A 26,844-nucleotide genomic window follows, 5' to 3' on the forward strand; every position below is an offset into this window, starting at 1 on the left:
AAGCATTCAAGCTCAAAGTGAGAGCCCTTCTATGAGAGCAATACCTAAGGCTCAAGTGGATGTCAAGGGCAATTGGACAAGTAGGAAATTAGAGCAATGTGTTTCAACAGGCGGCGAGAGCAGTTTTGTTCCGTTTCCCATTATGCTAATGGCACTAAAAAGTTAGTATGTTCATGCATGGATGTCTAATGGGCCTGATATCCCCCAGTGCTTTCCTTGCAGGAAACCAGGGAAGAGCCATACTGCGCTATGATGTGCTTTTCTGATCACCAGCTTCTTAATGAAAAAGCAATTAAAAGAATACGTTTGCACTCCATGGGCAGAATCCCATCCCATCTAATTAGAGGTAATTTTCATCGGTTACTTCCAAATCTGAGGCTCTATGAGGTAAAACAGAATAAGATTACAGACAAAAATGCTTCTTGTTGTTTCTAAGTGAAAACCAATCAACCAGTCTTGTGGACAGAATATATATTAACCTAAATCTAAAAGGCAAGCATTTAGCATTTATGTCCGTCCATATTTGCACTATATACTGAGGAATTGTGCAGATATAAAGAAATGTTGGTCTCTTACTGACCTCGCCTCCCAACGACCCTCTCCCCAGTCCATTTACGTCCACATACATTTGGACTGTATGCACTGTATACAGGATGACAGCTCCAGCTCCTTTTCTTTTACTGTATGGTTATATATTCCTTGTAACTAAATGATGCAGCACACTGGAAACGGGTACCAGTTACACTGCTTCTCATTCCTTGCCTGAGCTGTCTGGTCACTGAAATTCAACGATGGATATCACTTACGGGATTTTGTACTTTTAATGGAAGCTTGTGATGGTCAGCGGCTAACATTGGCTAACAGGATCCATTTCCCCACTTTGTGGCTTTACGTCATAACTGGAACTCAGCATGCATCTCAAACACAAGCTGCAACAGCCCAGTATCTGTAGGACTTATATCCATATTGGGCGATTCTACACACACCTTACGGTTTAAATCCAGTGCCAACAATCAATCCAGTGCATGTTGTTCTTTTCTGGTGCTAGGGTTAGGTTGAACCATGGATAGATTACTGAACGGGTCTACTAGAGGACAGGGCCCCCCCTGGCCTTTAGCTACAAAATGTCACTCAAAGAGGCATGTACCAACCAGGAAGAAAATCAAAATGACCACAAAGAGACATCAAATTACTACAAAGGGACACAAAATTACTACAAAGAGACAATATGACACAATGTGACCCCAAAGGAACACAAAATGACCACAAAAAGACACAATATTACACAATATAACTACAAAGAGACACAAAATGACCAAAAAGAGACACAAAATTATCACAGAGACACAAAATGACTCCAAACAAACACAAAATGACCACAATGAGACACAAAATGACATAAAATGACCACAATGAGACACAAAATGACCACAAAGAGACACAAAATGACACTAAATGACCGCAGAGACACAAATTGACCAGAAAGAGACACTAAATGTCTAAAAAAGAGACACAAAATTACACAATATGACCCCAAACAGATACAAAATGATCCCAAAGAGACACAAAATGACCACAGAGACACTTAATAACCCAAAAGAACCCAAAAAGACACAACAACAACAACCAAAAGAGGCTTAACGACTATAACATCTCTGTGTGTCTTGCTCCTATGTAGGAGAGGTGGTGGTTTTTTTTTGTATGTCTGCGTCCAGGGGCCCATTGTCTCATAATCCGCCCATGGGTTGAACACATGTATAGTGTGTCCTTCACCCTGATGAGGTCTCTTCGGACAGAAAAGCATTTTTTTCTGTGAGGAAGAATTGGGAAACCAACAATGCAACCATGGCCATGCATCCATCCAAGCCTGCAGAAAACGACTACACGCTGTTTCCCTGAACTGTTGGTCCCGTGCACGCATACTTTGATTAAAATTAATGGCTGAGTGAATTTTTTTTGCTTAAAGCCAGGTGGGTTGAAACGGTTATGAAGTGCAGAGCAGCTCCTCAGATGAGTTTCTCATACAATGGTTGATCTGCTGACAGCACAGTCCTGACAGGTGTCATAACAGTGTTTCTGTCTCATAGCTGCAGACTGTTGAGTTTATGTGAGCACGGGATGATGAACAACTGCCATACAAACTCCATCCAGAATAGAAGTACTGAATCTTTAATGTGGTTACTCTATAGCTGCAAAGGATGCCAAGAATAAAAAACACGTTTTCAACGTCTATTTAGACTTCTTCTCCTCAGAGAGAACAAAATATGTACAGTAGTAGCTGGCTGGCATACTGACATTTCAAAGAAGACTAAATCATTTCTGAGCAGCTGTTTGAATTCTACATTTGTATAACCACCTCTGTTTTCCTAGCACTTGAAAGTGTGTACAATTGTGCTTCAGTTTTGATTCAGCTTTGCTGTCAGAGCCAAATAAAATCACTTACTAACAAGAGTGACAGCCAGAACTTGCTCTATAGAGGAAGGAAAGAAAGGGCTGTTACGTATTCTCGACAGCAGTCTGACATGGATGCTCCAATGAAAGGGACGTGGGGGGAGGCAAAAGGTCAGGCTCATTAAATGTCAGCAAAGAGCATCTTAATAATTGAATCACTCAGACAAAGAACCACATAATTTAGCTTTGAAGGGATGAGGAGCCACTTGCAGTCACACTTGTGGTTTTGTAGTCACTAGAAACTGCAGATATAAGATTGACTTTTGTACAGTGCATTAACCTCAAAAGACCTAACATCCAAAAACAATTATACAGGATATTGTTTACCAATAAAGACAAAGATTTTTTGGAAGTTGTCCAGTTTTGTTTGGTTTTATTTTTTACCTGATGCACTGCCTTCAAAACCGTCAAAGAGTCACAGTGGATGCAATTTTTCTGGTGGTTTTGTGTCAACAACATAACATTTCTATTTGGGCTGTTTCTTCTCTCACCCTCTCCTTGATAACGTCGAAGCACTGATGACACCATACACAATAGTGAGGAGTCTAATTAGAAATGCATGAGGGCTGATCGAGAGGTGATGTGAGCCCTGAGGGAAAGCACCCGCAGCTCAGGGTGAGAAGTTCAGCTGTCGACCTCACCACAAAGAGTTCACTTAAAACTATGATTTTTCTCTGAATAGCATTATGCAAGAAAAATGATCCTTAACAACATCTTTTTGCTCTTGTTCTTAAAGTTCATATGATAATTGCTAAATTCCTGACACTTCTGAAACCCCTGATATGCATACCCCAAGATGTATTGGATAGATAATAATGTCTTTGTGCTCCCAAATACATTTAAATAGAAAAGTTTTTCATCATTAATCTACCCAGAATCACAAGATTCTGCATATGTAGAGAACATTTTGTCATCGGCGTATAAATAGCACAACATTACAAGGACATTCCACATGTCGTGCAACAAAACTACGGTAACGTCCGCAGTTAGGTTGAGGCAACAAAAACCCTGAGTTAGATTTAGGAAAACATCATGATTGGGCTTAAAATAAGTACATAAAGTAAGTAAAATGCGTACGGAAACAATATAACATAAGTACAGAAAACACGTCATTAAAAAACGCTAGCTTATTGCACGCTAAATGCCTTGCGCATTGTTGTTTCATTCATATGCCTTTTCAGGCGAACGGGCTGATTAGTGACATAGAAACAATAACAAAGGCCTAAATGTAAACGTGTTTTAATATTTTTTTTTAAGATCTGATCATATAGTATATGCATACTATATGCAGACCATTGTGTTTGATAGGTATCATAGAAATAACAGGACTATTTGATTTACAGCTGACGAATCTCATACTGTTGTTTCATGTTTATTAGCATCAACTAGCAGAAATGACTCAGATCCACAGATCTAGGCTGCATTTCACTGAAAAATTTGCTGTGTATGTGTTGGTGAATAGTTTTGACTTATGAGTCTCCGAGTATAGAAATGAACCTTGTCTGTGTTAGAGACCTTTTCTTCTTCTATCAATACATCTTGAAAACTATACTGAGTTTCTTCTCACAACCATTTGTCTCTGAAAGCTTGTGACCACCTCTCAAAGAAAATCACACTCGAGACCAAACAGGATGTTTTATTGTTTCGTGTCGATCCGTAAAACAAGCGCAGCCCGAGACAGACAGTTCGTTATCAATGGCTCTCTGTAAGCGCAAGAGTCTGACCATCAATCCATCTCCCTGTGTATGTGTGTGAGTTTCTAACTGGGTGTGTGTGAGAGGGAGAGAGGGAGAGGGATGAAAGGAGTACCAATATACTGTAAAATCAGCAACACTACAGAGTGGACTCTAGCCAGGAGCAGTGGAGTGGATCAGGGGACCAGTGAGAGCTGAGCTTTATAATGTAAGAAAGACTGAGATCTGTGCGCAGCAGCTCCTTCTGGGAAAATCAACAAAAAAGGTGCTGGATGCTTGTGTCGTTTTTAGCTGTACTAGTGGTGTGGCTTCAGGGATGGAAACTATTGGATTAGCAATATAATTTGTTATGTTACCATGATAACTGTTACCATGATAACATGCTAATATGGTAGATGATGTAATGTTACATGAATTCTCCAGCCCTCACCATGCGTGTACAGCTATGCAGCAGCAGAGGAAAAAGATGAGGCTGTGGGAATATCAACATTTTCATCAGATCTATTTTAAAATTATTAAGAAAAACAATATACGACTAAAATTACACTACATTAACTTATTATGCACCGAAAAAATGAATTTCCATGCCCTCCACCATTTCTGACAACGTCAACAAACACTTCACACGGAGCTTTCAGAAACTTTCCACTTACGAGGTCATGAATACAACATATGGACTCACCTCGTTAACACGGTAAACATAATCCCATTTGAAGGCACCAACAGAAAACAGCGTAATGTCTATTCTCTCATTCTATTCCTTTGGTTCACTTCCTGCAGCACACGCTGTACTGAGCTCAGGAAAAAGTGAACCAACTACGTAGCCAGTGACTAAGAAACTTTGAACCCCGAATGAAACGATTCAAATCAGCAAAGTGATTGGTAATTTACACCTCGACACACAGGTGAAAGTAAAAGGAGTAAGATACATTACATGTAGCTGTAAAAAAAAAAAATAGAGTACTGTATGTCCTGTGCGTTTGGAGAGGGAATAAAAAAGATGGTTGAAAATATTTGCAGTCACAATGTCAGTTTAACTGCAGCTGCTATAGAACTTTGCCAGTAGTGGTTGCTACTAGCAACAGAAGGTTCAAGATTCCATTGTCTTAAAAAACAGACTGCAAAAACACATACGTGTTATTTACCACAAACCGTACTGTAGTAGTGTACAGACGTTAGCTGTAACCCAGCCTGCAACATACACACTGACAGTTCTGTTATTTTATCTTCAGACCGTCTTCTTTCTCTTATTGTCTGTGTATGTGTTAGGTGTAATGTCAGCAGTGGAGCCACACAGCTTCAGGAATTGCACAAATGTTTTGCTCAAGTTAAAACTTGTATTAACATTGTATGCAATCAAAATACAACACCAAAACTGAGTATGCATGCATGGCAACATGTTAATAAAAGATACTGTCCTCACCATAAAAAACAACCGGTTTATATTTACCTGACAAGGAGCTCTTGTGGGCGTGTGAATTATAACTCCTTGTCTGGTTCAGGAGCAAAGACGCAGTGTCATATTGTTATAGAGAGGAGCTCACCCAGTGGGTGATTGGAAGTAAAGCATCTTGACTCAGAAGACTGTTTTGTACCAACAATGGAAATTGTGTTCTTGTAACCACAACCACGATCCTTTCCCAAGTAATTGTTGTGTCTAAACCTAACCAAACAATAACATTAGCGGTGGCAGATCTAGTGGGACAGCTAAGCTGAAATATTCATAACAATTGTGCATTTTGCAATAAAAGCAAAACAATTGGCACAGATGTAGGTTTATATGTTATGAAAAGATATAGATATCGGGGCGCTGCCAATTTGGCCCCTGGGGGCCGTGGCAGCCATTTTTCAAAATGGCCACCAAATAGGCGCTAAATATTACAAAATGTTGCAAAAAACTGATTTTATGACTCTTGATGATTTTCAAAGTGTGTTCAAGCTGATTAGATCAGATGTCAGAAGATCACAGACATGTTTTTTTCCCCCTCTTTATCTTTTAAGGTTGCTTTTTAAAAGCTTTTAACCTGAGAAAAACGCGAAAACCAAATAAAAGGAGCATGGTCACTTCAGCGTCAAACTTCACCTCCTTGTCTTCATGATAGAATGACAACCAATACACCTTCAGATCAAAATAGTCAGTCAAATTAATATTTTTTTGTAATCATCAAATGCATTTGGGAGGCACTAACATCAGTATTTATTGTAAGTTTTGTGCTGCGGAAAGCTAATAAAGAAATGAGATTGAGCTACTTGAGCTACAAATCAGATGTGGTCTTGATGCAAACTGCAGGTTCACAAGATGTCGAATGGTTTGGTTCTGACAGAGGTTTCCACTCTGGAGTGTCTCTGGAGTGTAATTATGCCAACACGACACTTAACTCTTACTGTAGTTATGCCTTGATTGATTTGCACAGATGGCTGCTTTCACTCAAATTCAGACATATATTGAAGGACAGACACCGTCATTTCAGACCAATGAGGACTTGACAGGGAAGCATTGTCAAATCATATGTGAGCAAGGACACATCTAATGGCTTTTTTATGTATATGCTCTTAAACATATTGTTGCTAGATATTATGTGGAGAAATACTCAGCATATTTAACCTTAGATTCATGATTATAACGCAGTGAAGTAGCCATCATCATCACGCTTTATTCCCTAACAATTCCTAATTGTTGCCAACACGATTAAAAGTGGAAGATCTCTCAGGATCAGCTCAGCTTCACTCTTGACGTCCCAAAAATATCCTCCACAAAGTCCTTCTATCCTGTAGCCCCTGACGATGCGGTTTATGTGGCTCTAAATACAGCTAAGAGGCCGTAAGATTGGTGGATCAGTGACTACTGGCTACACACAGTCACGAGAACACAGGGCATCAGCAAAGCTGCGCCTCGGAGGGGATTGAACCAGCCATCTGTACTCCGGAGTTTCAGATCATGACAGATCGTGAACTGTTAACAATTGTATCAAAAGCATGGGGTGCAATCAGCTGTGCTACAGTGGAGGCCGGCGACAAATCTAATCCATTGTGAACCTGAAAGAGCGTTTTTTCCTTGTTTCCTTCCATGTTTCCTTCCGTCTTTCTTCTCTGCCTCCCTTTCCTCTCTTTACTTTCACTCCTGTTGGTTATTCCTGTCAGCGGCTGCCTGAGCCTCACTGGAGCTTGTATCAACTCCTTCCTCTCCCCGGTGTGACATTCATAGCATTACAATTGAGCCATCAATCTGTCAAGCCTTACCCCCGCTAAGCCACGAGCTGTGGGAAGCGCAGGAGAGGGACAAGTTTACCTCTGCTGCTGTTTCACTTCTCTGTAGTTAGGGCCTAACAACTACAATAAGTCTCAGACATGATGTGGAATAGATACGCTTTTAGCTGCCAGCGGAGGCGAGCCATTCATCGTCATTTTTCACACTCATTTCCTCGTCCACCGCTGGGTACTTTTTGCTGATGACTGAGTTGGAGAAAGCTGTTCTTATTCGGTTTTCCTTTTTTTTTTCACCACCCCCACTGCTACCTCCATACATACACACACCCTCCTCTGCTGTTTCTCAAATCTTCTCTCTTTTCTTTCTCCTTATATTTGTTCCCCCTCTCTCTCTCTCCCTCCCTGGGTAACGGCAGACTGAGCTCCTGTAAGGAGGAGATAAAGCCCCCCGGCAGGGCAGGACCACAGCTGTCGCCTTCTGACTTCCTGGACAAGCTCATGGGGAAAACATCAGGATATGATGCCCGCATCAGACCCAACTTCAAAGGTAGAGTATATGCCAAGGCAGACCGTCACAGCAGCCCTCAAGAAAATAGAGCAGAAAGCACACAAACACTAGAGAAAAACAAAGAGCATTCGATCGGTGCTGTGAAAGCCAAACAGCTGACCGTTCTCATGTGTACGAGCCGTATGCCGGTCTGTCAGAAACTATAATAAGTTTCTGAGTTTTTCAGCTTTCCAGTATAAATATTGCATCAGCTTATCCGCCTTTTCACCCTGTTTGGTTTCACACAGTGTTGTTAGTTCAACCTAACATCTAATTAACCCTTTGTGGTGTCGGCCAGCTACTTTATTGTTTGGATTTTGACTTATGAGACATAATATGTCACCATGCAGCCCAAGCACACTCCAACCCTGTCTCATGAAGGAACTGATTGCTGCCTGGAGTTCTGGTAATGTTTTGTTTGTTTGAAACTTGGTATTTCACCCAGAAGGTGGTGCCTGACATCTTGTGTCCCACAGAGTGTTGTGTGCCTTATTTTCATCGGCTCGCATTGGGTTGTCTCGTCACTTTTTGGATAAAATAGCAAAACCGTAACCTAAAAAAGTTGTTTATTAACCTAATCTTTGCCTTAACCCAAAGATTAAACCTACAGGAGACCTCAGGCCTAATTCTACAGAGATGAGATTTTTGCTCCTTGCAAACGTTGCAACTGCGAAAAGACTTTTACCTGACTGACAAATCTCAAAATTCTAATGTTAGCATGAGTGGATAGCGCATATTAAAAGTAGTAACCTGCATTATTTGTACCAAACTAATGTAACTCATCAAAATGCACTCGGAGCGTGGGCTGAAGGCTGAGAGACGGTCACACAGTGCGTCGAAGCATGCACCGCTACATCCTGCAAAACCACGCCCATCCGGGTAAAAGTTTTTAGGGAGTTCCCATGCAAGTCATAGGGAGGGAATCCTGCATGTGGTTAGGTCTAGGGTTTTCAAAGTCTGACACTGTGGACCCCTCCATCAGACAAAATTGAGACGACTGAGCACATGTCCTGTGAGAAAAAAAAAATCCGAAATTTGTATTTTATATATTTTTGTTTCATGATGGTGCCCCCTAGTTTTGCATTTCAAAGTCAGTTTGCAGGCCAGATAGCCAATTAGCTACTCAGCTGCAGCACATTATAGTAAACTGCATGTAAACAATACATTTAAAAACAAGTTGACTAATAACTGGCTAAATGGCATTTCAGTTGGACTTTAAAAACACTAGGTTATAAGGAGCGTATTTTTATATTCAAAGTGGATTTGTTGACGTTTATGCATGATAATGATATCCTCGGAAAGCACAAGTCATACTGATTCTATGATTATGTGTAGTTATGACTCAGAGAATGAGCAATATTTTTGACGCAAATTCAAAGCAATCGACCACTAAGGGATTTTAAAGTACCTTCATTGCCTCCATGAGCTGTGTGTCACAGCTGCTGCTGCTGCTGCTTCAACTGCTGACGTGTGTGTTGATAAGCAGGCAAAATCAATGAGCCAAACAACAACAACTAACTTCCCGTTGTTTGTAAAACACCGGCATGCACCTGTCCCTTTTACCTCACGCAGCATCTTTGTCTCACATCTCTCCCACTGCGTCCCTCTGGGGAAAATCTGCAGAAAGTTTGCATTTAGGCAACAGAAGCACTCTCTGTAGGTGCTAATGACATGGACGTTGTATGGCAAGAGTTACTCCCAGAATAATGTAGTGAAAAATTAGCAAATACAAGTGCAAAAACAGTTCCTCAATATGTCGATAAAAACATAATTCATGTGACGTTTTCTCACTGAATGTATTTGCTGTTGCAAAGTAGTAGCATAGAAATGTAATTTGACATGGCAGGGTTGCACACTGGCGATTTTCTCAGACACAAAAATCCTAGTTTTAACTATCCCAATGTCCCTAGAATTGTTTTTCTTAAAACTTTTTTTGAGTTTGGTTTCAGTAAATGAGATTTCTTTTGGACTATAATTACAGCTGAAGAAAGGCTTGAGAAAAACACATACTTTCTCTTATAGTGCATTTAAGGATCTTCAACAACAGAAGTGGAGCTTGCATGACTGAAAATGAATGAAGAAAACTGCAGTAAATCTTAAAAAAGCCACAGAAGATGTACAGTACAATATAATAGGTATATTTTAATGTGGTGTGATCTCATGAATCTGAGGGGAGAGATGTGTAAATTCAGTCTGTTTTTTTTTCTTTCCTCAGGCCCAGCTGTGAATGTCACCTGTAATATTTTCATCAACAGCTTTGGGTCCATCACAGAAACTACAATGGTAAGAAGACCTTGGAGATTTCAAATGTTTCACATGTTAGAGAGGCAAAAACAACTTAAAATCAAAATAATGAGGTTTAAAAACCCCTCAAAGATTATGTATTATGGTTTGTATTGGTTTATAATTGTACCTCTCCTGTGATTTATATATGGGAATATTGAAACACTCCATCCTCTTTCTTTCCTACCGACTTCTTTGCTAATCCACTCGGTGCTGAAGCCGTTCCCTCATTTCTGTGTTTCCTGGAGCATAACAGTGCAACCTTCAGAGACCAATGGGTCACTGACATGCTGATAATGAACTGTCCACTCTGCAATTAAAATGAAAAATTGAGAAAATGGATGAAAAAGGAGGTATGGGAGAGAGGACGAGAGGGGTTCAGGGAGAAATGGCTGTCCTCAAGTGTGCATTTACGGTGTTATAGTTTGCTGGGTCAGCACAATACAGCAGTGGACTGTTTAAGGGTGTCTGAGGGAGGCCCATGGTCAGACCGCCAGTCAGGTCGACAACACTAATGATGTCATTGTATATGCGCTGGTGAAGCATGCTTTTCATTCAAACAAATGAAGAGAACAAGAAAGAAAAAGGAACAATGTTTCGATGCCTAAAGATGAATTCTGAATTAATTGCACAGATTAGAATTCTAATTTAATTACTCATCTATGCTGGCTGCAGGCAGGAGTGATTGTGTTGCGTACTTGTCCTTGGCATGGCTCGCATTGCCAACCCTCGGCTCACCAGCAGCACATGGCTGCAACGGTTGAACAAACAGTACACCATCTTATTCAATCGGTTAGGAAAATCTGATGAATATGGTGAGGCAGGGGCATTTCAGCAAGAGTGATGCCTTTATTATCCTGAACCACGGAGGTTACATTACTAAAGATGGATCATCTGTAATAACTCTAGCGCTTGCACCAGTCATTATGTTTGGGAGATGAGTTAAATAGTATTTTTAGGACCTTTTACAGTTTGCAAACAATGATGACGTACGTACTGTAAGTGTGCGCATGCAGTTTGGCAACGGAAGTACGATGGAGTGCAATAGCTTGTCAAGCTATGCAAGGATATTAACCACCAAAGATCACAATTATAACCTAAACAAATTGACTGTCCAGATTTCTGTGCTATCAGTGAGTGAGTAGAAGACATTAGGAAGTTGCCAGATATATACACGTATTTGGTGGAGAAACCTAGCCTGTAACGTTAAACCAGCGAGCATACACTAAATGCTTACAACTACGTTATCCGTGGTCATGTTAAGAACGTCAAATACCATGACCGAGTCAGACAGTTTTGAGTTTATTGAGTTTTAAAATGGGCGCTACAAACACGGGCAATTCTGATTGTGTCCTCAGTCCAGTGGTAGTCAACCATATGCAACACGTTTAGCAGCCATAGACGTCGTTGGTGTTTCGGTTTAACAAGTGACCGTGTTAACTGGTGTCTCTTGGCTGGATGTGTCGTGGATGCTCGTACGTAGTGACGGCAGCTGTTGAAAACATGAACCAAACCAAAGTAAATGTAGGTGTCCTCGAAAAAGCCTTCAATAAATTTGAAATACACACATCTGTGTGTGTGTGTGTAAATTTGATCGAGGCATATGGCCGCTCACCCAGAGCCTGGTTCTGCCCAAGGTTTCTACCCATTAAAGGAGAGTTTTTTCTTCCCACTGTTGCACGTAGTGCATGCTCATGGGGATCTCTTGTTGGGTTTCTAAGTCATAGAGTACGGTCTAGACCTGCTCTATATGAAAAGCGTCTTGAGATAACTTTGGTTATGATTTGACGCTATATAAAAATAAATTGAATTGAAATGAAATTACCACGAGCACCACGGACTTATTCGTAGAGTACAAAAGCTTCGGTCATCTTAAATTCAATATCAGTTACAATAGACTCCAATAGTAACCAGTAACAGAACATTCCCATCACTTCTGCAGCAGAATGATCCACTTCCAAGCTCTCCATCTGTGCTACAACCTTCACCGATGGTATATATTTCCATTAACTACCCTGACTTCTTCCACAGGACTACAGGCTCAATGTGTTTCTACGGCAGAAATGGAACGACCCTCGCCTGGCGTACAGTGAATACCCCGACGACTCCCTTGATCTGGATCCATCCATGTTGGACTCTATCTGGAAACCTGATTTATTCTTTGCAAACGAGAAAGGAGCCAATTTCCACGAGGTCACCACTGATAACAAGCTGCTACGGATTTTCCAAGATGGCAGCGTTCTGTACAGCATCAGGTAACTACAGATAATATTCCCAAAACCACTGTTGGAGAATGACATCAGAGGGGCTTAATGGAGATGTAGCTGCAGTATGAAGTGGAAAATCCTGTGCATGTCATTCATGCATTTAACAGCTTTGATAGTAAATTAAGAGTTTAAACTTTATAATGATAAAAACACTGCTATGCCTTTACATATGTCTGCACTTTAATTTATATAATCAACATGAAACTAGTCACCATACATAAAAGCAGTTTATGTAATTTTGGGAACATTTTCTGCCAAATAAACTGAAGAAAACTAAAAGGCAAACAAATCCCACTCATACACGACCTCTTGACCACAATTGCAGCAGTTTGAATTGAATTGCCAATCACACACACTCCCTATTGCACCATTCTGTCCACTTAGGTGCCACCGCAGGTCACCAAAATACTAAATGGGTGCAGGCGTGGACAAAATGCACGGAAATGTCAAGTGGCAAGTGAGCGACTTTGAAGTCTGTTTGTTTAATGACTACACTGGATGGGAAATTTAAACTATAAGACGGGATGACACCTTTCAGGCTGTTCTCATACACCGTTTTTAGCTATACCTACAACAAAATAATGCACTATAATTTGTATATATCCAACAAAATTATTTCGTATTTATTATTTACTAATTGGTTGGTAAAAAACCCACCGGACTTTCGCCCAGGAGACCAGTGTTCGTACCCTGTGAGAAACCAGAAGTCAACGTTGATTCATCTGTCACGTAACTTCCGTACTTAAGTTACGCCACTTCTGGAGTTATTTTAACCCAAATCAAGAACTTTTCCTAAACCTAAGTAGTTTTGTTGCCTAAACCTAATCAAGTTGTTTCCTGTGAACACAAACATTTTTGTTTTTTTAAAAGACTGGTGCGGAAATTGACACATGCATCAGGTGGTGCTGGACATTCATAGGAAAAATGAGGAATAACATTTCGTAAGCTATCATACGAATCGTTGTGTGAGGATACGTTGCACTTTTGTGGTCCCTGCTTGCGTGTCACATGAGTTCCCATTTTACAACTTTAAACTTCAACATCTTGGAAATGTAATGAAACAAACATGTGGACTAAATGTGTGCAAACATTTAGTTGAAGAACCAAGTCTTTGCACATTCCAGGGATCAAATCAAGTGCAACACATTATTTTGCATATAAAAAAGACACTCATTTCACCACTGTGAAGCCCTCTCTTGGGTACTTTTCTGTAAAATATGATGTTGTTTTAAAAAATTAAGTGCAAACAGTAATAATGTTTTGATTTCATTATATTTCTATGTTTGCTTTGGGAAGAGGGAGAGCCATACAACTTAAATCCTCTGTTGCAAATCCAGATAATCACCACCTCATACCTCTGATTTACTGCATCCTCTAGATTTGCTTACCAACTAGGTTTAGTAATGATGGATCAAGCATCTTTGTGTGCACTAAATACATGACTCAATTAATTCAATGTTAGGAGAATCAATCACTTGGGTATTTTGTAGTTGGTTCTTCAGCTGAAAAAGATAGTGTGTCATCATAACACAGTAGCAAATGGGTGCCTGTGTGTATACTGCTGGCGGCTCTTGTCTCGCCTCTGGGCGATGCATTACAGCAGGTAATTACACAGTTTTCCTCCAGACAGACTCCCAAATAGCGCTCTCACTCTCTTCTCTGAGGATTGTTTTGAAGGCTTAATGCATCAACACCACAACACATAAAAGTAGGGATGACTCCACCAATTACTTTGCCATTACTGTGGTGCGACATGTAATCAAACGGTAGAGTAACTCAATATGCTTTCCAATCTCTTTTTAAACAGAAAAATCTGTTTGGTTTTCTCATTTGTCCAATTGTATTTGAATTGAACACACACACTCTTGACTCCTGTTTCATACTTTTGCAAAACAAAGCAGCTTGGCACTGATTTATTCCACTGTTCTTGTACTGTGTTAACCCATCATTTCTCCTTGAGCTTTTGGTGTCTTTTCCTTGAGCCCCTTCTGTGCCTTTTGACATCCCCTATTGCTCCTCTTCTCTTTTCCAATCTGTTTTCTATCTCAGGCTGACTCTTGTACTGTCCTGCCCTATGGACTTGAAGAATTTCCCAATGGACATTCAGACCTGTACAATGCAGCTTGAAAGCTGTGAGTCTTCTTCTCTTTTTCCTCTTGTCTCACATTCCTCTTTTAATATACCCCCCTCTTCTTGATTTTCTACCTTTTGCCTGTCTTGTAAAGTGTCTAATCTTGCTATATTCCAAGAGATAGGAACTGCATCATGACTATAAATGTGTGTCATTATTGGGATATATTATTCACAGAGTCCATGTGGAGAATGGTTTCTTATGTTTTCTAATTGCATCTCATGCATTCTCCAAAATCAAAAATTCAACAGCCAAAGTGTAAAGTATGGACTAAACCGTGTGTGTTTGTCTGCTCCGATCTAGCTTAGACTACTACCTACAATAACCCAGCGTAACTTCCAAACTATTTTGTGGGTTTTACAGGCTAAATAATTAAAAAAGCCCTTTTCACGACAAGCACATCCATTGTGTAGTATTTCCCCACCGTGTGAGAGCCATTCATGGATGCTACTAGATCAGAGTGGAGGCTAACGTTAGCGTCTTTCGCCAAACACATTGGATCATCACGCTAAAAGGCTTTTTTCTTCTCTCAAATATCAAAGTAAAACATTTAATATACAATGTTCTCGTTTTGAAATGAGTCCGCTATAACCATCAAGTCAGCCAGAGACAGGTTGTGTTCGAAAGTGCAAACTATGGTACAGCATACCACATACCAACTGTACGTACTGCCTTCTAAATTAACTATTAAGTATGCCATTACCAGCAGACTGTTCACACTGAAGTAAACTCAAACAATAAGTCTTCTCTGTATCACATGACTGTATCCATCACGACGTTACAGCTACCGTTGAATGAAAATTGTTTATCTCAAATGTAAATCAACATTAGAGCTTCCACTCAATTTAATATTTTCCAGTATTATTTTAAGGCATATCAAAATTATTAACTATATTAGCGTTAAATATGATTTCTACAGTACATTATATGAGTGAGCTCCAGCGTTTTTCTTCTTAACTGTATCTTAACGTCACTCGCTATCATTCATAATTCTTTTTATCCAAATCAAGAGCCGCAATGCATTTCAGGGCGGTTGAGTGTGTCCAGTAAGCTCTCATCTCCTCAAAAATTCTTGCTCATACATTCAGGCATTTCTCCCGTACACAAAATCCACATATGCAGTTGGAACGCGTTACATTCTCAATTTTTTACGTCATACTTAGTATCAATAGTATGTTAGTATGTGATTTCAAACACAGCCACTGACGGCGTTTACTGTATGACCAACTTATGAAGGTTTGTGTCTAGAAGGTAACCCCCATGTTGCGAGAATGTTCAAAAACTCTTGCGAGACTCGCTGCACGACGACATAACCTGAACCATTCAAGGTCAATGCCTCAGCGTAACCACCTCACGTGAGTTTTGCAACTTGGGGGTTACCTTCTTGACACGAATATTGAATATTAACAAAAAAATCTGCCCCAATTTTCATTGTAAACTGCATAAATGCAAAGCTTGACAAGTGTAGCAACAGAAAGGGGTGGTTGGGGCTTAGCAAACGGGTCAATTGCTCACCATTCTTTACAAATGTATTCCACATTTATTATAACTGGAGTGTTCAAGAAATGTGCAAAAAAAGTCATTTGAAACCTTTTAAAATGTTATTACATTGATAAAACTGTAGGCGAAGAATAATATTCTCCCCCTTTCAGTCTTCCCTTGCCTTTAGCAGAGATAGCATCTGCCCTCGTGAAACCAATTTCCAGGATATAAATAATAAAACTTTAATTTTGTGTCCCTTTTATTATATGTGACCCACCCCCTGTGCCTAGAGGTGACCCAATTTCCCGTCATACGGACAAAAGAATTTAAGTGATAGCGAAAGGGAGGAAAGGAGCACTCGTACCATGAAGTCACTGCACCTTTTCAGAAGCATCTCTCACAAATAAATGAGTCAAGCTGAATGCTGGTATCTCTACCTGCATCCTTATCTGATTCAACAACAACAAGAGGTATTGGTTTGTTTAGAACTAGTTACTCCCTCTCCGTACAGGAGGCAGCATGATTTATGTCTGCAAATTAACACAGGGACAAACAGATAAAAAAAAATCCCATAAATTTTGTGCACAACTTACATCAGACAGCATGAAAACAAAAATATAAAGACAGTTTACCCTTTAGGAGTGGAAGGGAGAGGACAAACAGATGTGTGCTTAAAGCAGATGTGTGTGTGTGTGTGTTTGGGTGAGTGTATCACATCACAGCGCCATTAGAGGAGACGTAATCATTCCTGATTAAAGGCCTGCTGAGGAAACTTGGCCTTGTGTTGACAAGTGCTAGTACACCACCCAAGGGTGTGATCACCTTGGCTAGAGCTCGATGTTAAGAGGACATTATAGGTTTTACTGCCACTACTGGAGCTGCCGAAAAACATGAGAAAGCGAGAGTGAGGCGGTTGATGAAAAAGGAGAAAGAGAGGAGATCTTTGGGGTTTGAGAGAGCCAAGGCCAATCTTCTTTACTGGCCTTTGATGCCACGGGTTATATAGATCTATAAATAGAACCAACAATACGATTCTGCCTTATTCTGACACATCAAAGCTCCGTATATGCAGCTTATACCACTTCGCTTTGCCTTGAGCCATTAGCGTCCAGTAACCTCAAACCCCCACTTTGTAACTTACACCATAAGTGAAAAGCAAGACGAGGAATCTGAAGCATAACTGTGGCTTTTGAGGTTTTTATATCATTCTGTAGCTTCCCAGTGGTGTTCCTTATGTGTTCAAATCCGAAAACATTTATATTTTGGTCAAAGAATGTATGTTTTAGCATCAAAATGCTATTTTACCAAGCCCTTCTAAAAACTTTTTTTTCACGTGACTTGACGTACGTTTCTGCATGATGCCGCTGCTACATGTACAGTATAAATACATTCTTATAGTCAGTGCATTAACGTTATACACAGTAACTTAGATGGCGGTCGGCATGCTCCCAGTTTGGAGAAGCAGACGGGAGTAACGGCATGGAAGCTAAGCAATGTACTGCTGTTGACGCCACATTAGTTTGGATCCGAAAGTCACACAATAACAAACTAACTAACTGATCGATCGATGCAGCAGTAGACCAGCAACTCCTGTGTTCTGCGAGGTAAAATAACTGGTTTTGTCAATGGAGTCTGGTGGCTTTGAAGACAGCAATATAACGGCTTCAGTTCCCCGTTAGACAGGGCTGTCTGACGGCAAGGTAAAGCGGTTAAGTGTACGCTATATTTAGAACATTTTCACAGCTTTACCTTGCCATCAGGCAGCCCCGTCCGACTCCATTCCCAAAAACAGTAATTTTACCTCGCAGAACACGGGAATACACATACAACCCCACTTCAAAAAAATCCGAATTAACCCTTTCTGTTATTTCCAAACTTAGCACAGATTGACTCAGCTAGTGCTATCATTCACATTATTCATAACCTTATTGATTAGCTTCGATTAGCTTACTTTGGTAACCTACGTCGCTTCTTTTGGCAATGGCTGAGGGGCGTCCTTTAAGATAGTTGCTTTCATTAGAGTGTGAGCAGCTTTTTAACATGAAAAAGACATGTGGCTAACTCATTCCTTTACCTGGCTGAGATATTCCAGACATTATGCCTCATGAATTTCATTGTTATTACATCTTAAACATTATATCACATGTTTTTTTTGACACCTCTCAGCTGTAACTGGCTCATTATCTTGGGAAAGCATTGGTATTCCCCTCGCTTGTTGCAGCAGGATGTGTGTATGACAGTGAATTCATAAACAAGATTTTTTGTTTTCCCAGGCATGTGGAATAATGTATAACATCTTGAATAATTGATGTCTTTGTATCTCGGGTCGTAAAGGGTCCCAGTGGACATCGGTATTATTCAGATGTGCAAGACATACTGTATTGTTGTTGTTGCATGTGGCATGCATTTTTAATACACTTATAATCAGGTAGCTGTGAGAAGGAGTGCAACACTACATTACTTTTATTACACACACTAATCAGCTCGGTACGTGTTAGCACATACAGCATCTCCCACCGTCACAGGCAGATATGCTCCTCATGTCCCCCCTTCATTCTGTAACCTTCAACAACACGACTGGAGCTGTGGTGGGTGACCTTTACTGTGACAAACATGATGGCAGAGGGTAGCTGGTAGCTGGACAGATGGGCAAAAGCGACATTATATATCACCACACTCTTCCAAGTGTCATTCTCTCTCTTTCTCTCTCTCTCTTTCTCTCTGGGTCTCATTAGCCAAGGTTTCTCATGTTTCTCATGCATAGCTGTTATACGATGGTAACAAGATCCCAATTAGAGTTGTGGTGTAGGAAAGAAATTAGGTTAAGGAGGAAGAAGGGGATGAGGATCACAGCAGTACTGATAACAAGAATGGGAATATTTAACAGCTAGTGCAGCTATGCAATATGTTGAAATATACAGTAAAAAGCTTCATTTTTCTGGTACTTATAGCAATAACAAACGTTAACGATACATCCATATACTGTATATAAAAAGTGGACGCAGTCACTGTGACGTCATCCATTGGTTTGTGGACTGCGTTTTCAGTTTAGCATTTTGGCAAATGCCATGGTGACATAATGAGATGTATCATCTTACCAAGGTTTGCCAAAATGTTCTTAAATTATGTGCATGGAAAGAGGAAAAATAGGAGAATTCATCAATATAAACTAAGCTAAAGTGTAAAAAGATGACATCTTCAATCTTCAATATCTTCTCTTTATCTCCTCTGTTCTCTTTTCACAGTTGGTTACACCATGAATGACTTGATCTTTGAGTGGCTTTCTGACAACCCCGTTCAGGTTGCCGATGATCTCACCCTCCCCCAGTTTGTGCTTAAAGAGGAGATGGATTTGGGCTACTGCACTAAGCATTACAACACAGGTACATAATGAATTCCAGATACGGTGTCGAGGAACCAGGGACCCCACGCTGAAAATCCAAATTGCAATTGAGTGCTTCAGCTTATTTCTTCTCCAGAGGCATGTAAAATGAGTTAGGTATGCAACAGAGATTACTCAGCAACGACAACAACGTGAAGAACACTGTAAACTGTTGGTTCTTGTTGGGATTTAACCTATGACTTTGCTGTATGGTAAAAATTTACACATACATCTACTTCTATTGTTCTATTGTGTCTGTAGGTAAATTCACCTGCATCGAGGTGAAGTTCCACCTGGAGCGTCAAATGGGCTACTACTTGATCCAGATGTACATCCCCTCCCTCCTCATCGTCATCCTCTCCTGGGTGTCTTTCTGGATAAACATGGACGCTGCACCAGCCAGAGTGGGTCTGGGCATCACCACCGTACTGACTATGACCACGCAGAGCTCTGGGTCGAGGGCCTCGCTGCCCAAGGTGGGTCTGGAGACGAGTGACCAAGATGTATAGATAGTGACGTAGAATAAAAAGTGAGAAAGAATGCTTATGGCGGGTGGAAGGGGAGGCGGATGGGTCCAACAAACACAGGACTTTAAAACAAGAGGCCGGTGTTCAAGACCGGAATTTTGTAAGTTACGTTGTAGTGATGTTTGTGACGTGTTTTCCGTACTTATGTTGTTTCCATATGTATTCTGCTTAGTTTACATACTTATTTTAATGCCAACCATAACGTTTTTCCTAAACCCAACTAAGTGGTTTTGTTGCCTAAACACAAGTGAGTGGTTTTGTTGCCCCTGCTGGTACTGCACCTTCATACACGCGTGAATGCATTTTATTCCCTTCCGAATAAGCAAGTATGTGTGAGAGGAAATAGGCATTACATAATGCTCAACAAAAAGGTCAGTGACTAAAATGGAAAATAACCTAATAAACAGATTTTACAGTTCAAAACTTCTCCGACATTTTGCTCCAACATATCCCCCAAAACGTGATAAATGATTTAGAACTAAATTGCATTACCTTTCGTACCTGATATTTCCTTACAAGGACGACCCAAGTGCTCCATGAAACAAGTGACGCACGCTCAATGGAATACAGTACCGAGAGCTTCAAAATATATACATATACTGGTTGTGTCGGCCAAAGTTGGGTAAAAGAGGCATTTGGAGGGAGCTTTGGAAAATGATGACATATTAGAGCGTATTTAGTCCTGAAATGCTGACTCTGCATGATGCAGTCCCCGATTTAGGACGAGGCTGGAGATTAACGAGGGAGACAAACAAGGGCCAGGTTGGGTTAGGACACTGGCATGTGAAAGACATGCAGGGCAGAGCACACAGATCCCTGAGGAGGAGGTTAGGGAGCAGAGGAGAGACAGACTGTATTATACCGTCATGACGGTAAATACTTTTTTCTGATTGGATAAAAATGTGTTTTAGAATACCTTGACGATAGACGACCGGCCAACAGTTTAACCGACGTTCTAGATCAGTGCACAAAGTATATTAGATTGCTTGTAACCATAGCAACAGCACTCCGGCCCGGTGCTACATTACCAGTTAACTCTCACTGATGGTTGTGGAGTCTCTCTGCTTCGTGTGCTTTTTGACCCTCAGGAAGGCTTTTTTTTTTTTTTAAACTTTATTAAAAGGGGGAATAATCGCTGAGAGCCAGGTTCCCTATTTAAGTACACTTTCACACAGCTACACACACATTAACACCTGGATGTTGCCCAGTACAACCACAGTCTTATCTGCCAGTCACTAAGCAGCTCCTCTGGAACAGCATTCACGGTCTCTAGGAAACAACAACAGTTGCATCAGTTATCGGATATGCTCGGTCAGCGGCAACTGAGGTCAAAGTTGAAATAATTTGAGCTTTGAGCGCAGCGCTCAGAGGCAATTTTTAGCGGTGTGCCATGCCAAAGGAAAGGCTTCCACCTAGCACCGCTCTCCCCATAGGAAAACGATGGTAATAGCAATTTTACTGCTGATCATGTGTGGGCGGCTCAAGTGGTGGTAATTTGGCAGGGGGAGCGCTGCTCTTTCCTCACCCAAATTTAATCAATGTTCCCAAACTTTATGGCTTGCAACCCCTTAAAATGAAGAGAAGTCTACACGAGTTCTTGCTGTAGTGTGGATGGGAGTTAGACCTTCTTAGATTGTTTCATTTGAAATATCTTTAGAGGCCAGAAGAGGTCAAAGTATCCAGTATTTGTCGAGAAAAAAATAAAGTGAGAAAATATGCAGGTACAGCAGCTTCACTCGTTTCCTATAGAAATCAACTTTTTTCCATAATTTGCTTGTAATGTGTGTCCGAATCTTGAAACAAAACCAACTCATTCTGACTACCAACTCGTCAAATACCAACGCTTAGTCAGTGGCCCTGACGTTTCAAACTATGACGCTCTAGGTAGCCTACCGCTCAAGCGTCAGTTTTGGACGTGTCAGGGACGGGATGTGTCAATATATGTTCGTTATATGCATAGTGTCTTTTCAAAATAAACTTCTGTTTTCCCAGGAAATTAGGTTTAGGCATCAAAACCACTTAGTCAAGTCAACCATGATCTAACCCTACCTAACGACTCGCGTGACTATAGCGACTGACTTGACAAAATAAGTCAATGTTGAGGTTTAGTTTCACACGGGACACAAACAACGGTCTCATGGTTGAAAGTCCTGTGTTTGTTTGACACATCCACCACCACTCCCACCCGCCCTTAGCCAACTTCTCGCTCTTAAATACTACGTCAGTCGCTCTAACCGTCTAATAATGACGCAGATGGGTTTACATTTGAGTTAGTTGAAAGCCTGGTGCGTCTCATAGTCGCTAAAGGGTGCCTCCGTGCTTTGGCATAAGACGTTGAAGGGCTCTGACCAAGCATCGGTATTTGACGAGTTGAGAGTGAGAACAGGTTGACAAAACAGAAGAAGGCTTGCTATTACTCTTGAAAATTAAGAAAGGGTTCCAGGTATATACCTAGATTTATGGTAGTCCGGCTACCCTTCACATTTACGTGTGGTTTTCCAGTGGCAAAAGAAAGTTTTTGTTAAGAACGAGCATGGAAGGAAGGGATAAATTATAAAAGTATTTCAACCAAAATGAAATTCGTATTAAGATTATTAGAAAACCTAGTGTGGAGGTTTTAAATGGCATGTTAACACGGTGAAAACAGACTTGTTAACAGTGTCAACCTCTACTAAGATGTGTGACAGCTGGAGTATGAGACTGTAATACAGTGGAAGTGTTGATTAATACACAGCGGAGGTGTTTCCAGAGTTCGTACCCTACTGATGTGTCATTTTGCGTCGTTATTTCATCCACTTTTATGCATTTATCTGTATCCATCAGCAACAATGCGTGCTCAGTGGGGCGTTGCTGATCTGCTGTGACACATCTTCTCTCATGATGAACGACGCGGCCGGGGCTCCCCTCAAGTCCTGAGCCGTGACCTGTCTCATGCCTATGTGTCAACTGCCCACATCCCACTGACTCATTACGATGCTAGACCATCCTAAAGATGAATGTCTCTGCGTGCCGTATATAGCTGAGGAATGGGTATGTGATTATCCGTTGGGCCTTATTGATTAGCTGTTGATGACTTTGTGACCTTGTCTGTTTCCCAGGTCTCCTATGTGAAGGCCATTGACATTTGGATGGCGGTGTGCCTTCTGTTTGTGTTTGCTGCCCTGCTGGAGTACGCGGCAGTTAACTTTGTCTCACGGCAACACAAGGAGTTCATCAGGCTGAGGAAAAAGCAGCGGCAGCAAAGAATAGTAAGTGTAAATCACACACACAGACAGGCTGAAGCATGTTTACACACACACTTAAACATGCACATTGTTGCAGATTCTAAAAAGTATAGCGAGAAGCACACACACACACACACACTCCGGTCCTTGTCAGCCTCTATAACATTGACTTATGTCTCTTGTTATTGTGGATACGCTGTATATTCAGGAACTGACAACATCAACACGCTACAGCTGGCTGTCATATTACATGAGGCAGATCGGCTCATTTCAGTTTTCCATCGTGAGCACGACCTGTGAAGAGCCTTTGTGATCCTCTCTCTCCGACACAACAGCCTATCCTGCCAACTAGGCCAAAACCTTCAATCCCTATATAGATCATTTCATATCTCAAGAACAATAAACATCACGATATAGCATGTTTTCTAGTAATTCAATAAATAAATAGTCTATATGAAATAGCCAAATGGTAAAAACTATTTTTGTATACCCAAATCAAATTTATTTTCTCATCTTATTAAAAACTTTATTGCAAAATGAACATAAGTTTCTATTGAAATTATAAAGAAAAAAATATTTCCAACCATACACAGACTATATGTTTACATGCACGCACACAAATAGTGTTTGATTTAACTACACTAAGCAAGCAATAAGAAAAACTCATCAATTCAGATTGTCTGGGAGTTAGTAGTATGTGCTTGTTATTGTCAATTTAAACGACGTAATTGTTTATCATGATATCTCGATACATGATTTCATCACGATACGATTGTCATATTGAATTATCGCCCATACACTGCAAAACTGATTCATTTCTGTAGTCTGACCTGTTGTGGTCATTGTGAGACACTATTGTTTAACAACGCCAAATTCACATAGCGGCTCGGACGTGTATTCGTGTGTTTCACGCAGGAAGAAATTCTTTGTAACATGCCACAGGAGTCACAGGGTCTTTTTACTGCAACTAAAAGTTAAACCTTTCCCAACTTTTGTTTGGTCACACTCACGTCTCAGAGTCAAACAACCATAGCTACAGTAGCTGAGCTTGGGAGCGGTAACCGCGGCTTTTCGTAGACATTGCATGGCAGCTCCCTCAGGCCGCACTTTGCCGCTGCTCTGGTGTGAATTTGGCTTTAGTTATCCATAACCTATCCGTTTTGACTTGTAAATATGGCAAGCTATAGCAAACACTTATTAAATAGCTTAATTTCCTTTAGATGGGTCCCTTCAAATACTGGCATATCTTTAAGTTGTTCTTCTGTACCATATTCTAATAAGGCATGCATTAAAGCCCTTTTGACACCATTTGCCATCCAAACATACGTCCCCTAAATTGGATCCATATGTTGAACGACGATTATCAAGGCAACAGCTTGTAACTTGACAAATAAGAGTGTTTACAGCTGAGCTGAGAGAGCGTTGTGTGACATAGGAAGGTTTGTCTCAAGAGAAACAGACGGGACATCTTGAAAATCCCATTAAACAGCTCACTGGCTGGGCAGCTTCCCGGACTCATGGCAAAGTTCCCTGTAAAGGCATGAAGAGTCCAGAAGATTTACCGGGCAGGCTGCCCTCCTGCATCGATACAGGAGAGAGAAAATGATGGTCTGTCGAGGGAAAAGACTTCCCCTGTCCACATCAGCTGCACAATTACTCCCACTCAGGAGTTAGAGGTCACAAACTATCCATCTGAGAGGTACTGACGCACGACCCGATGTGTACTGGAGAGAGTTTAGGAATCTGATGGAGTGTACAAATCCCAGACTGACCAGGTTTAATCAATGCAGTTTTCAGCTCTGCGTCTGACATCTCTGGTGTTCTCTGAGCCGAACAGCAAGTATATCCGCACAGCCTTCAAAATTACAAAAATAAACAATAGAGCTTCCATTTATAGTATTTACAGAAATAACTTGAACCGACTCCTTGAGGATTCTTTATTCGTCTTCAAAGCCAGTTCCCTAAACGAACAGCCGCAGATAATGTCCCGTATTATCACACTCACAGTGCCTCTTTAATTAAAAGCTGAGAGCGTCTGCTTGAGTTTTGTTGTTCAAATGTGAAGTTTGCATCTTTAATCACTTTATTTTTGGCACGGCGCAGGTAGGTTTTTCATTTAAATGAAGCAGGGGGAATTCTTGTTCCCAGCAAAATGCAAAAGGCCCACGTCCAAAACTAATTATAAATTCAACACTAATGAATTTCTCTAATGAGAGACGACCAAACTCTTGTTTTTACAACTAAAAGATGGAATAAGGAGCAATAACTCTTACTGCAATTTGTCTACCTTCCTTTCCAACGGAGGTGTTTGCCAGTCATCCAACAGGGAGTGTTGAGTCGTTGCGGAAAGCGAATGACATTCCTGATAAGAACTCAACCTACAGGAACCTGAATCAGCACTGCAGCGCCTGTGCTAGGGTAAAAAGACAAAAAATTTAACCCTATGTCAACCCTGACCTTCGAACCCAATTTTTGTCCATGCCTCCGGTCTTCAACCCTGAATATATCCTGGAATCTCTCCTACATCCAAACCCACGTTGTGCTGATCTCGCCCCGTCGCTAAAGCCCTCTCTTTCTGACCTTCTGCTCCTTTATACCAATACTGCTTGCCCTTTGTTCCTTCCCAATGTGTAACTTGTTTTACTGCCAATTCAAATTCAACATACATTTCCTCCTCTTGTTTCTCACCTTGTTAAACTTTTAATCTCTTTTCTTTTCCAGGACACTCTCCAAGAATGTCGGCATTTACGAAAGACAGAACAATAGCTTTATTTTTTATTCTCTTAATCATCTAATTTAAAGAAAAACATTTCTGGAAATAGGTTTATTTGTTTTCTTGACAGGACTTAGAGAAGATTGATACCACTCTGATACTATAACTATGAAGCTACAGCCAGCAGCTGGTAGCCAGAGTAACAAAATATGCCTATTAGCTCCTCTAAAGATCACCAATTAACAGTTCACAACTTCTGTTTGTTTAATCTGTACACAAATATGTAAAACTGAAATTTGTTTCCTTTGGACAGAGCCGGACTGGCTGTTTCCAGTCTTTATGCTATAAGGTAAGCTGAACAGTTGCTGGTTGTAGCTTCATATTTACTGAACAGATATGTATATATGATAACTCTTGGCAAGACAGCGAATAGGCATATATATTTCCCAATATGCCAAACTATTCCGATGTTTTTCACAATTATTTTAGCTTATTGTTAGCATTATTTATATATAAAAAAAAAAGAAAATGCAGATTGTCAGTAATCACTCTGACAGTGTTGCCAGATCAGATTGACACCTTCCAGCCCAATCACAACCTGAAACCCGTCCAATTCAATAAATAACAGCCCAAAACCTTGCCAGAAACCTGTGTGAAACTGTAGAAAAAAAACATTACATTCGCAATAGAAAACACAAAAGCATACAAAGCTTCATATCTGCATCCAATAACCAAAGATAAAATGTTAGATAAAAAGGCTAATAGTGCAGTCAGACAATTAAATACACAAATTGTCATGTCAATGTCAATGATGATGAAGGTAAGAAGGTCCTCCCTTATCCCTAATCATGATTGAATTGAGATTTTTTTACCATAAAATGACAGTTTGTTTGGTAATATTGTTTTCACAGTATTTTCAAAACCCCACCAAATGTT

The 26,844-nt window shown here is 40.6% G+C and overlaps 1 protein-coding gene and 2 long non-coding RNA genes across 7 annotated transcripts in view; 1 reads left to right on the top strand and 2 right to left on the bottom strand.

Moving 5' to 3' along the window:
• LOC119494136 overlaps positions 1–26,844 on the bottom strand; it is a 73,393-nt gene that overhangs the window by 24,227 nt on the left and 22,322 nt on the right. The window lies entirely within an intron of this gene.
• glra4a (glycine receptor, alpha 4a) overlaps positions 1–26,844 on the top strand; it is a 54,144-nt gene that overhangs the window by 23,644 nt on the left and 3,656 nt on the right. Inside the window, exons 1-9 of one of the 4 annotated variants that reach the window (XM_037779753.1) lie at positions 7,410–7,626; positions 7,769–7,899; positions 10,115–10,182; positions 12,214–12,437; positions 14,499–14,581; positions 19,308–19,445; positions 19,706–19,920; positions 23,070–23,219; positions 26,222–26,257. In XM_037779753.1, coding sequence (XP_037635681.1) covers positions 7,595–7,626; positions 7,769–7,899; positions 10,115–10,182; positions 12,214–12,437; positions 14,499–14,581; positions 19,308–19,445; positions 19,706–19,920; positions 23,070–23,219; positions 26,222–26,257 — 1,077 coding nt within the window. In that variant the 5' untranslated portion in view covers positions 7,410–7,594. Of the gene's footprint in view, positions 1–7,409; positions 7,627–7,768; positions 7,900–10,114; positions 10,183–12,213; positions 12,438–14,498; positions 14,582–19,307; positions 19,446–19,705; positions 19,921–23,069; positions 23,220–25,499; positions 25,614–26,221; positions 26,258–26,844 lie in introns of those variants that run through there. The other 3 variants (XM_037779754.1, XM_037779751.1, XM_037779752.1) reach the window with 3 other exon arrangements.
• LOC119494133 lies at positions 19,354–20,924 on the bottom strand. 2 transcript variants are annotated; one of them, XR_005208129.1, is made up of 3 exons: positions 20,473–20,924; positions 19,716–19,926; positions 19,354–19,493 (listed from the first exon to the last, which is right to left on the bottom strand). It is a non-coding gene; the product is annotated as an uncharacterized LOC119494133 (long non-coding RNA). The 2 variants fall into 2 exon arrangements; XR_005208128.1 differs by having other exon boundaries at positions 20,464–20,924.

This window comes from Sebastes umbrosus, chromosome 9 (assembly GCF_015220745.1).
Source record: "Sebastes umbrosus isolate fSebUmb1 chromosome 9, fSebUmb1.pri, whole genome shotgun sequence".
NCBI lineage: Eukaryota > Metazoa > Chordata > Actinopteri > Perciformes > Sebastidae > Sebastes > Sebastes umbrosus.